Below are 12004 nucleotides of genomic sequence, written 5' to 3'. Positions count from 1 at the left end.
TTACACTCGGCCCCTTCATCTAGGTCATTAATATAGATTGTAAATAGCTGAGGCCCCAGCATTGATCCTTGCGGCATCCCACTAGTTACAGCCTGCCAACTGGAAAAAGACCCGTTTATCCCTACTCTCTGTTTTATGTCCATTAACCAATCCTCTATCCATACTACTATATTATCCCCAACCCCATAAGCCCTTATCTTGTGTAATAACCTTTTATGTGGCACCTTATTGAATGCCTTTTGGAAATCCAAATATACTACATCCACTGGTTCCCCTTTATTTACCCTGCTAATTGCATCCTCAAAAAACTCTAATAAATTTGACAAGCACGATTTCCCTTTCATAAAACCATGTTGACTCTGCCTAATCATGTAATGGGTAGCTAAGGCCCTGATACCACTTCCTTAACAATGGATTCCAGCATTTTCCTGATGACTGATGTCAGGCTAACTGGCCTGTTGTTCCTTGTTTTCTCTCTCCCTCCTTTTTGAATAGCGGTGTTACATTTGCTACCTTCTAATCCGCTGGGACCGTTCTAGAATCTAGGGAATTTTGGAAGATCAAAACCAATGTACCCACAATCTCTGCAGCCACCTCTTTTAGAACCCTAAGATGTAGGCCATCAGGTCCAGGGGATTTGTCGGCTTTTAGTCCCATTAGTTTCTCTAGTACTTTATCTCTACTTATATTAACTACATTAAGTTCCTCACCCTCATTAGACCCTTGGTTCCCCAACAAGTACATGACCACTGACGAACTCTAAAGTACTACTTAACCTAAAGAGTGTGACTGCCTCCTGGAACAAAGTGTCCAGGTGACTCTCCCCCTCCTGATGCATCGCAATGTCTGCAGCTCATACTCCAGCTCAACAACTCTGAGCCGACGTTCCTCAAGTTGCAGACACTTACTGCAGAAGTGGTTGCTCGGGATCGCGATGCTCTCCACAGACTCCCACATGCTGCAGTTAGGACACACCACCTGCCCTGCCAGCTCTAACCTTGGTTTATTTATTAATTAATTAGTTAAAGCTTTATTTCAATCGATATTTTAGTTTTATTGTTTGATTATTTTATCTAGCTTAAGTTATTAATTTAATAAGTACTAGCAAGTTACAGTTTCTCAGCTCTTAATTTAACCCCCTTCCCTAACTTAGAGAGCAAAGAAAAGCTGTAATACTCACCAACCAATCACCTACCTGCTCTCCTGTGACGTTACTCTTTGATTTTTTTTGTTGTTTTTGAATCGGAGCCTCGCCGCTGCCATTGCTTTAATTCAGGCCCGCTCTCGGGCCACTCTTTATCCTCTCGCTCTTTATCCTCTCAAAACACTGAAAATTGTTCATGATTTGGTCCTGATCTTAATTTGCATTATGCAAGAGGGGAAAACCGTGTTCCTGATGTTTTCTTACTTTTCTTACTTTTCCATAGAAGCCCACAAAAACTGCCTCTTTATGTGCTGTCATTACCTTCAGAAGCAGCAGTTTACACTTGGGGCTATCACAGAAGTACAGCTGGCCACTGATTCTATTCTTCCGGCACTGCATTAAAACCTCCGACCACTGCTTGTCCCTCCCGATTGCATATTCCACCCCAGACTCACCTGAGTCTGGCTAGCATTCCAGCTGGCCGAATTCGCTCTCCCTCGCAACTGGCGTACCTCTGGGGCAGCGACTGGTGCCTACAGTTCACCAGTACTACCTTAATGAAGCCAACAAACCAATTTGCCGTGGTCCTGCTACTGGCCTCATTAGGCTTGTGCAGTATGTGTTACACTAGGATCATGTCCTGATTCAGGCTCGATCCAATTTCTAGGCCTTTGACTTTCCAGTATGAATTTGGCAGTTTCAATGTTCTATTTCAATATTGATTACCTTTCTTCTTTATAGACTCTCTCTCTGTCTGTCTGTCTCTCCTTTATTTACATGAGTCAGCTGAGTGTGATTGGAACAAGTTTTATTTGCTACTGAAGTGATTTCATTGAGTTGATCACACAAAAAAAGCAAATAAGCAGACTCACAAAAAACAAGCATTTTCTCTGTAAGCAACAAGTCATAAACGTATTAAATAATATGAATTAAAATTTACATGCTTCTTATATGTTTAGAAGTACAAAATATGATCTTTGGAACAAAATTAATACATAATTGTAGTGTATGTGCCTTTAAGAGCCCCCTGTGTACTGTAATGCCGGTAATGGCCACCCGGGCTATATAAGCCTGTGTATTGTGTTGTATCAGTTAGTTCACCTCCAGACTTTGTTCAGTAAACACCTGTGAAACCTACTCCTGCCTTCCGTGTCTCTATTAACACACGGATACAACAGTGGCGACGAATTGGAAACGGACTTACCTGCAATTCGGCAGCACCTCAAGGACATCGATTCCTCAAACGTCCAAAGTCGAAGAAAAGCAAGAAATAAAAAGCTGTGGTTTCACCAGCTAGCCGAGCTGGTGGCAGGTACTGCAATAATCCTTCCTGGGCGGCGGGCTGGGGCTCCAGCGGCTGGCTCTGCAGCGGGGCCAAGCAGCGAAGGCGGAGGCAAACACAGGCAGAGGGGGGGAGCACTCGGGAGACGGCCGGCGCTGCAAAGCAGGTCGGCGTTCGGACAAGCAGAGGGAGGGAAAAGTCCCAGAGAGTCCGGCGGGAACGAGTCTCCACCTGTAAATAAAAACCACGGAAAACAGCGTTGTCAGCAGCAGCAGCGGCGGGAAAGCGCGGGAAGCGCCATTTTTTTTCTGCAGGAAAGGAAGGAAAGCGCGGGAGGCGCCATTTTTTTTCAAGATGCCTAAGGCTGGCAATATTAATGCTTTCGATAAAGATATAGAGAATTGGACCACATGTGGAAAGAGTGGAGAAATATTGCACAGCGAATGAAATAAAAGATGATAAAAGGGCATCGGTACTTCTAAATCTAATGGGCGCAAGGACATACAGGCTGTTACGAAACTTAATCACTCCAGCCAAACCGATGGACAAGAACTTTAAGGAGATTGTTGCTACCCTACACTGCCAATTCGGGACAGGACTGGCAGATTCTCTACGAGACAAATTCGTCTGCGGTCTCCTAAGTGAAGGAACACAAAAAAAGCTACTTTCTGAGAACGATTTGACACTGGACAAGGCTTTCAGTGTGGCTGTATCATACGAAGCAGCAGCAAGAGGAGCTGCAAAGATACAGCAAAAGCCACAGGACTTCGGCACCCATGAAATGACACGGGGTTTCGAGAGATGTTATCGCTGCGGCAGATCCACCCATGACCAGAGGGACTGCTGGTTCAAGGACAAAGCATGCAGGCAATGCGGAAAGATGGGACACATTACACGTGTATGCCGATCTGGAAACAAAAAATCCACTGACAGAAAAAAAATCAATAAGGAGAAGTACAGAAAGGTACAAATGATGACGGACAGTAGCTCCAAAGACCAGAAGAGCAATAGCGACTCCGGAAACAAGAGACTAAGCTCTCTCAAATTACATAATGTAATTGCCAAAGAAGATTACCAGACCATTTGGGTTACCCTCACGATAGCGGGGTCCCCAGTTAAAATGGAGCTAGATACAGGATCAGCCCTAACCATCATAAGTCGACGGGATTACGAGCGGCTATTTCCGCATATACCTTTGAAAGACACATCCATTATCTTGAAAACATATACGGGGCAGAAAGTATACCCAAAAGGGAAAATAAAGGTGCCTGTTGTATACAACGGCAAGGAAATACAGAAGTTGTATTTATACGTTCTATAAGATGGTGGTCCACCGCTGTTGGGATGTGAATGGATCAGGAAGATACGTTTAGACTGGCACTCCATTCAGGCACTGGCGGTGACCAGTAAGGAAAAAAATGATGATGACGTCATACCTGAACGATTAAAAGACATCTTGGTCAACGCCAAGGAAGTGTTTCAAGAGAAACTAGGAACCTTGAAAGGCATCACCGCCTCAATAAAAGTGGAAGATGCGGCAATTCCCAAGTTTTTTAAGGCAAGGCCGGTGCCATACGCAATTCGTCCAGCAGTCGAGGCAGAGCTGGAGAATTTGGAAAAGGCAGGCCTGTTATCCAAGGTAGATTGGAGCGAGTGGGCAACACCCATCGTCCCGGTCATGAAGAAAACGTTGAATAATGATAAATCTGAAGAACAGAGAAAAATTCGCATCTGTGGGGACTTCAAGGTGACTGTAAACCCGGTCCTTCACACGGTACAGTATCCTCTTCCGAGGATAGAAGATATTTTCGCCTCACTATCCGGAGGGAAACGCTTCACCAAAATTGACTTGGCACAGGCATATCTACAGATGGAGGTTGAGGACGCCTCTAAAAAGTATCTCACGATAAATACACACAAAGGCCTGTACCAGTACAATCGACTGGTTTTCGGAGTAGCATCAGCTCCAGCTATCTGGCAAAGAGCTATGGAGCAAGTCCTCCAAGGGATTCCGGGGACTCAATGCTACCTAGACGACATCCTTGTAACAGGAGAAAACGACAACGAGCACCTTGCCAATTTGGAGCAGGTGCTCACTAGGCTGAGAAAACGGGGCCTACGAGCAAATCGGCCCAAGTGCAAATTTTTCCAGAATCAAATATCATATTGTGGCCACATAATTAATAAGGAAGGGTTGCATAAGTCACCTGAAAAAATTGAAGCGGTCATAAAAGCCCCAGCACCTGAAAATGTTTCACAATTAAGGTCGTTCCTGGGATTGATAAATTACTATCATAAATTTATACCGAACTTATCAACTCTTCTGCACCCTCTTAATGAACTGCTACAAACAGGAGTAATTTGGAAATGGAGCGAAGACTGTAAACGTGCCTTCCATAAATGCAAAGACTTAATCACGTCCAAGGAAGTTTTGGCTCATTACAACCCATCACTGCCAATCAGACTGACGTGCGATGCATCCCCTTACGGCGCAGTAGCAGTATTATCGCATAGATTCCCTGATGGCTTGGAACGGCCGATAGCTTTTGCGTCACGCTCATTGAACTCAGCTGAGCGTAACTATGCCCAAATCGACAGGGAAGCACTCAGCCTGGTATGGGGAGTGAAGAAATTCAACCATTACCTACACGGACAAAAATTTACCTTGTTGACTGACCATCAACCCCTCATCTCCATATTCAACCCTAAAAAGGGTGTTCCCATTATGACAGCGCAAAGGCTACAGAGGTGGTCCCTTTTTCTAGGGGCACACCAATATGACATAGAATACAAAGGATCAAAACAGCATGGGAATGCTGACGGTTTATCGTGCCTACCGTTGCCAACGGTAGAAGAAGCACCTACAGTAGACCCAGTGGAGATGTTCCACTCAACCATAGTTGATTGTCTACCAGTAACAAATTCTGCCATTGAAAGGGAAACGAGAAATGACCCGACTCTCTCACGAGTCTACGATTTAACAGTGAAGGGATGGCCAGCACATGGCGAACCACTGTTGCCAGCATTCTCACAAAGAAGAGAACAGCTGTCAGTGTGCCGAGGAACCTTGATGTGTGGATCCAGAGTGGTGATTCCACCCAAACTCCAGGATAAAGTGCTAAAGGAGCTTCACGAGGGGCATCTGGGTGGAGTGAAAATGAAGAACCTAGCCAGGGCGTTTGTATGGTGGCCAGGTATCGATGGAGACATCGAAGAAATGACCAAGAGCTGCCTAGGATGCCAGAAGGTCCAAAACGCTCCACCACAAGCCCCTCTACATCCATGGGAGTGGCCCTCATCTCCATGGCAAAGGGTACACATCGACTTTGCTGGTCCATTTATGGACTCAATGTTCTTAATCGCGGTTGATGCACACTCCAAGTGGCCGGAGGTAATAAAGATGTCCTCCACCACCATGGAAAAAACCATCACAGTATTAAGGACCATATTTGCCAGGAATGGGCTGCCTGAACAGATCTGTTCTGATAATGGACCGCAATTTGTGTCCGAAGAATTCAGGAAGTTCTTAAAAAACAATGGGGTTAAGCACTACACGTCCGCCCCATACCATCCCACCACCAATGGATTGGCTGAAAGGTTTGTCCAGACCTTCAAGAAGGCCATAAAGGCCATGGGTAATGAAGACATAAAACTTCAGCATAAGGTAGATAACTTCTTGTTTGCATACAGGAATGCAACACATATGGTTACAAACCAAACTCCCGCCATGATGTTCTTCAATAGAAGCCTAAGATGCCGGCTGGATTTGATCAAGCCAAACATCAGAAGGGACGTGGAGAACCGGCAATTTCAAGGCATGAATGAAAGGCCAACTAGAACCTTCCAGATAGGTCAACAAGTTTTGGCCCGGGACTACCGCACCGAGAAATGGCAGCCTGGAACTATTTGCACACGACTAGGACCGCTGATGTATACCGTGGACATTGGAGAAAGCATAATAAGGCGCCATGCTGACCAAATCATAGAGTCATCCGAAAAGGGACAACCTACACCACAACTCTATACGCCTAATGATGAAGTAGAGATACCCATGGCATCTACCTCCGATCCGGTGATACTGGAACCAGATGAACCCGACACTGGCATTCAAGCTGAATCAGCCTTGCCAAAAGAACCTACTGCACCACCAGAAACTACTACACCACCGAGGCGTTATCTGGACCGAGTCAGGAAGCCTCCAGAGAGACTGACTTATAATTGATTAACTGCAGCAATGTGTAGATTATTGTTATTGTAACATGTAATTAATGATTACTTAAAATATTATGTACTGGTTGGCTAAAAGGGGAGGAATTGTAGTGTATGTGCCTTTAAGAGCCCCCTGTGTACTGTAATGCCGGTTATGGCCACTCAGGCTATATAAGCCTGTATATTGTGTTGTATCAGTTAGTTCACCTCCAGACTTTGTTCAGTAAACACCTGTGAAACCTACTCCTGCCTTCCGTGTCTCTACTAACACACGGATACAACAATAATATAATGCCTTTTCAGAAACAGTAAATAAACCATGGTCTTACCAAGAAAAATCAGACAATCAGACTGATCCATCAGGCTACAGGGCAGATTTATACACTGAAAATCAATAACCTAATATTTAAGCTTTTCTTCCTTACTAACATTTGTGCAACAGGATTTATTGGTACTAAAGACCTTACATTTATATACCATATCAAGATTTTTTATGCAGACCGTGTTTCCTTACTTGAACAATATAGTCTTACTAGGATTCCCTCCTTTAAGTTAACCCTTTGTGTGCTGCTCTTGGTTTTTGTATTCCTTCTCAACTATACACTGATATATATGATAGAAATCACCCAACCAGTCACAACATATTATAACATAAACAAGCAATACAAAATTTTGAATACAAAGTTTCACTAGTTGTGAGGGCGAATAATAAAAAAGTCATTACAAATACACATGCTAGTCCAGTACCTAAGCATTTCCTGATATCTGTTCTAAATTAATTTCTATCTGTGTCCTCTGGACCTACCTTCTTGGTGTATTTTCAAGTAACAGCCTGGGTTTATGTTATCTATACTATCTAATATTTAATATTGTTCATGGAGGTACCCATTTCAATAATGTTTAAGACTATGTTATGTAATTATATATGTAACTATTGGAGGGACCCTGGTCCTTCAGGTTATGCTATCATTCTTTGGATAAGCTCCTAACTGAGATGTAGAAAATCAACAAGTTTAAACATAGCTACTGAAAAAAGATCTGAACAGAAATTAAAACAAAAGCCGCAATCTCATAAAAAAGGTGTTTTATTCAAACTCAGTTCCACATACACATTAACCCCTTTACACTGTACACTTTCAATCAGCCTTGTTGCTCTTTTCTGTAGCCTTTATAAGGCAAGTAGATCCTTTTTGTGACATATTTCATCTATAGTGTAGCTACCAGTATGATACCAAAGGCTACAATATTGGGGTTCCAGTGCCGTACCTTGTTTATACTACCTGTTTCCCAACTGCAGTTCCTTTGCCCAGGAGAGTTCGTGTAATTTAAATGCTTTGAGTCGTGGACAGGAGCATCCATATTCTTAACATAGTTAAATCAACTGCAGATAAATATAATAAGTGCTTAGGAGGATTAAGGGATCCCATATGCACTTTCTAAACCAGTTTAACACTACACTAATGTTATTTCCTTGGCAATATCAAAACAATGTGATACAGTACTACTTTGTCAAGGAGGTCTGATACTGCTTCCTTTTGGAGTCAGCTTGGACCATGTCTCTGGATTTATGCACTAAAATTGTAATATAAACAAATTTGATCAGACTAGATCATTGTAAACCCTTCTGCAAACTTACAGACTGTTCTGGCTCTATATCCTAGCACTCTTTTGGTCATTTTATTTGTTTCACCAGTGTCTAGACATTGAAAGGGACAAATTATTCCCAGGCCCAAATTTCCCCATGCTATTCTCAGTTCTATTTATCGTATACTTATATCCCACATTTCTTTTGACCCAAGTCTAGTGCAAGACATTTATCAGGCACTCCAGATACTCAGGACTGATGGGTTGTAATCAGAAAGTACAAAGTCATATTTCTGGGATTTTGACCAGTTATCTGCAAGGTTGAGTTTGTCTAAAAAGGCATGGAGCTCTAGTCACAAGTTGGAACTAAGAAATGTATGCATTATAATAGAATGAAATAAGTCATTAAAACGGTAAGTAGTGCACTAATTACTGATATATTTGTGTGTTATAGCTGAATACCAGTTGCTGTGTGGAAATCAAGGTCCTGGCTTTACCATCGACTTTGCAACTGGAAAGCCTGTTGGTAGGTGCAGAGATTCCTTTAGTGGTGTTTGCACAGGTTCCTTCTAAGATATTTCATTTTGGTTGCTAATGTTCTAAAAATATTTTGAGGGAATCTATTTTAAATGCAAGTCTAGAACCCTTGCAATATATAATCCCCATCCCTAGCAGCTGCACCAGTCTGCAGTAATTGGGCTTCTCTGGGTTTGTGTTATAGGTGTGTCAATGATTTAGTTTTGCCTATTTGAGGCAGGGGAATAAATGGCACCCCTGAGATTTAGAGCAAAACTGAGACCTAAGCCCCAACGATGACTAAACCCGTTGGGCGGGAACAGCGTGGGTTTGCTTCAGATGACCATTTTACACCCAGCCTGATTTACCCTCTATTAACTGCAATGGAGTGTAAAATCAAGCAAGGTGTAAAACACGCATCCGACCTGAGCCCTCCCCACTGTCACCGAGTTGGTAGGTTGAAATCGGGGCACTAATGTCAATAACCACTGCAGATAGGATTTACATGAAACAGACTTTAAAAAGTTACAAAGGAATGGAAAGAAAAAATGTTTAGGTGTTTGACTCATTTCACTTAAAGATAAGTTTTGTTTCATTCTTAAATATGCACTCTGGACTACTCAAACCTTCTATATTTTTTGGAAGTAGGATTTTAGTTTCTCACATGTCACTTTCAAAATAATGGCATCATTTTTTGATAATCTCTTGAGTTTACTTGATTGTAATAAAATGGCTGTAATTTTTTGAAAAAGTAGGCGGGCAGTCTTCTGAGATGTCTTCTGCAGCCAGGAGCCTGGCCAAGTTTCCCAGACAGTGTGTGCTGAGTTGAAAATTACAACAGGCTCACTACTGTTTTTTTACCCAACACAGATGGCTACTGGGACCCAGAAGAATTGAGAGTTTGTTACTCTCATTTGTTTTATAATTAAAGGGGCATCAGTTCACTGAAATTCAAAAAAAGTTTAGCAGGCTTTTTATTTGCCTCTTTACAAATCAGCAATGCAGTGAGTAAGTTATATTTGAATATAGCATTACACAACTTACATGTGAAATTATTATTGATGAATATGGGCTTATCTTGCTCTGCTCCCTTCACAAACCAAAGTACGTTAGCCAGACACTTCTTCATGAAAGCAGTGCCTCTTTAAAAATATATAACCAACAAATAAAGAATGAGAATAAGACATTTTTTAAGGGAATGGTCCAACAGGAAAGCTCCTTCTAGCATGTTTTGTGTATTTCTCTTGACTGTTCTTCCTCCAGTCACCCAGCTTTGTTTGGTACATCAGCCTAGATCAGGGCGAGCTGCGGGCAGCAGTTGTGGCCCCAGAGACAGTTCGTCAGTGTGAGGGGGCCAGCAAGATAGACTGGCTTGAGCACTCCTACTCCTCCCGGCTCCACATTAAGGGAGGTATTTTAAAATGCTTGTTTTAGGCAGCTGCCAGGGGCGCCTCGACAGCGGCAAACTAGTATGGCGTTGGACATGTTTCCGGCACTGTTTGGGCATGGGAGGTTGGCCCCTTAAATTGGACTTGAAAATGAAAAACAAGGTCCAATTTCACCCTGATGTTCTTTTGATATTATATAACTTCTTTCTTATTTCAAGAAACCAAACATTGCAAACACATTACAAGATGAAGCAATACATTTTAACGTAATTCTCAATAAATGCATGAAGTATGTGTGTCTAATCACTAATTTAATTACCCCTAGATATCGACGAATGCAGAGAAATCCTAGGCATTTGTGCAAATGGTGTTTGTATCAATCAAATTGGTAGCTTCCGGTGCGAGTGCCCAATGGGATTTAGTTACAATGACTTGCTTCTCATCTGTGAAGGTATTGTCACATTCATTATAAGATCTGACTTCAGAGGTTTTTCAGACATGTGTGATAGTTTGAGTTTACTTTGATATCGCAGACAGTAGTGCATCAGTGAGTTCTGTCATGGCGTGATATGTATTCTTGAATTTTATTTGTGTAACAACTATAAAAATCTATATTCATGTAAGAATTTTTATCACTTAATGGCTTATAATGCTCTAAGATTATCATCAGGCTTTTCTGATACACTTAGCAATTTTTCCTGTGAGTTTTCTGGTAGTTTTTCTGTATGGTTTCCTGTATACATTGAGAACATTCTGTAAACTATCAAACTGCTTTTATAGTTTGTTCAACAGTGAAGAAATGTAATCTGTAAAATATGTTCCAAATGTTTAATCAGTCTTTGACATCATTTCAGTAATGCATGCAACTCCAGGAACCACATTTTATATTAGAAACACAAGGCAACCATTTTGAAATCAGATTTTAAAACTGGAAGGGTGAGAATTTTTTTAGCCATGTTTTGCAGTGCAACAAAATGATTTGAACATGCAGCTGTGAAACATGCAATTTCTGAGAAAGCAATTTTGTTAGCAGGTTATTGATTATGGAGAAAAACAGTCATTCTCATGTTGCTTACCCCGTGGCTAAAACTCTTCCAAGTTGCCCTTTTGCTATTTTTTTTTCAGTGTCCAATATTACTGTATCTTTCTCACTGACCTAAAGGTATTGTAATTAAGTTATGCTGGCTATTTTTTATGTTATAATGAATTTGCTTATATTAATTAATATAAAAATAAATTAGCAAATTAATTACGCTGTAATTCACTCCTTTGAAGACATGACCAGCTCACTTATGACTCCACACATGGGTTTGGTTTGCTGAAAAGTTTTTTAAAAAACAAGTTAATCACATTCCAGACTAAAACTTCCTTAAACTATGTATCATCAAAAATACAATGGCCCGGATTTTGCGGTCAGCGGCGAAGACGGCATTCGCCGTTGACCTCGAAGAAAGCTGCCCACAAAGATTTCATCTTTCCCAACATTAGTTTCATTCTGACGCCATCTATAGGGGATCTCTGGCGTCCAGCAACAGTGATATCATCAAGCAGGCGAAGCAGCCAATCACATTGAAGAATTCTCACAGGCAGCAAACCAGGAAGTATAAAGCACTGATTATCCTTCACTTTATAATAATTTTACAGAGAGCGAAATAAAGATTGGAATATACACATGGGATAAAGGTATAAACTGAAATCTCATAATAAAACTTAATTTTTTTAAATTATTTTTATTATTTTAAAAATCTGGAATTTTTATCATAATGGAGAAATTTGACATTCCACAAATATGAAATTAATTTTTCAGGGCCAGAGAGGTTGTTCAGCAGTAATTATGACTTAGTACGCCATTAACAACCCAGTTACACCTCATTCAACTAG

The 12004-nt window shown here is 41.5% G+C and overlaps 1 protein-coding gene across 1 annotated transcript in view; it reads left to right on the top strand.

Moving 5' to 3' along the window:
* fbn2 (fibrillin 2) overlaps positions 1–12004 on the top strand; it is a 487109-nt gene that overhangs the window by 396414 nt on the left and 78691 nt on the right. Inside the window, exons 42-43 of the mRNA XM_085984430.1 lie at positions 8674–8745; positions 10449–10574. Coding sequence (XP_085840556.1) covers positions 8674–8745; positions 10449–10574 — 198 coding nt within the window. The remainder of the gene's footprint in view (positions 1–8673; positions 8746–10448; positions 10575–12004) is intronic.

Source organism: Somniosus microcephalus, chromosome 1 (genome assembly GCF_052327205.1).
Source record: "Somniosus microcephalus isolate GS21.2 chromosome 1, FLI_Smic_1.0, whole genome shotgun sequence".
NCBI lineage: Eukaryota > Metazoa > Chordata > Chondrichthyes > Squaliformes > Somniosidae > Somniosus > Somniosus microcephalus.
Note: the sequence above shows the minus strand (reverse complement) of the source record. Positions and strands in the feature narration are given on the sequence as shown.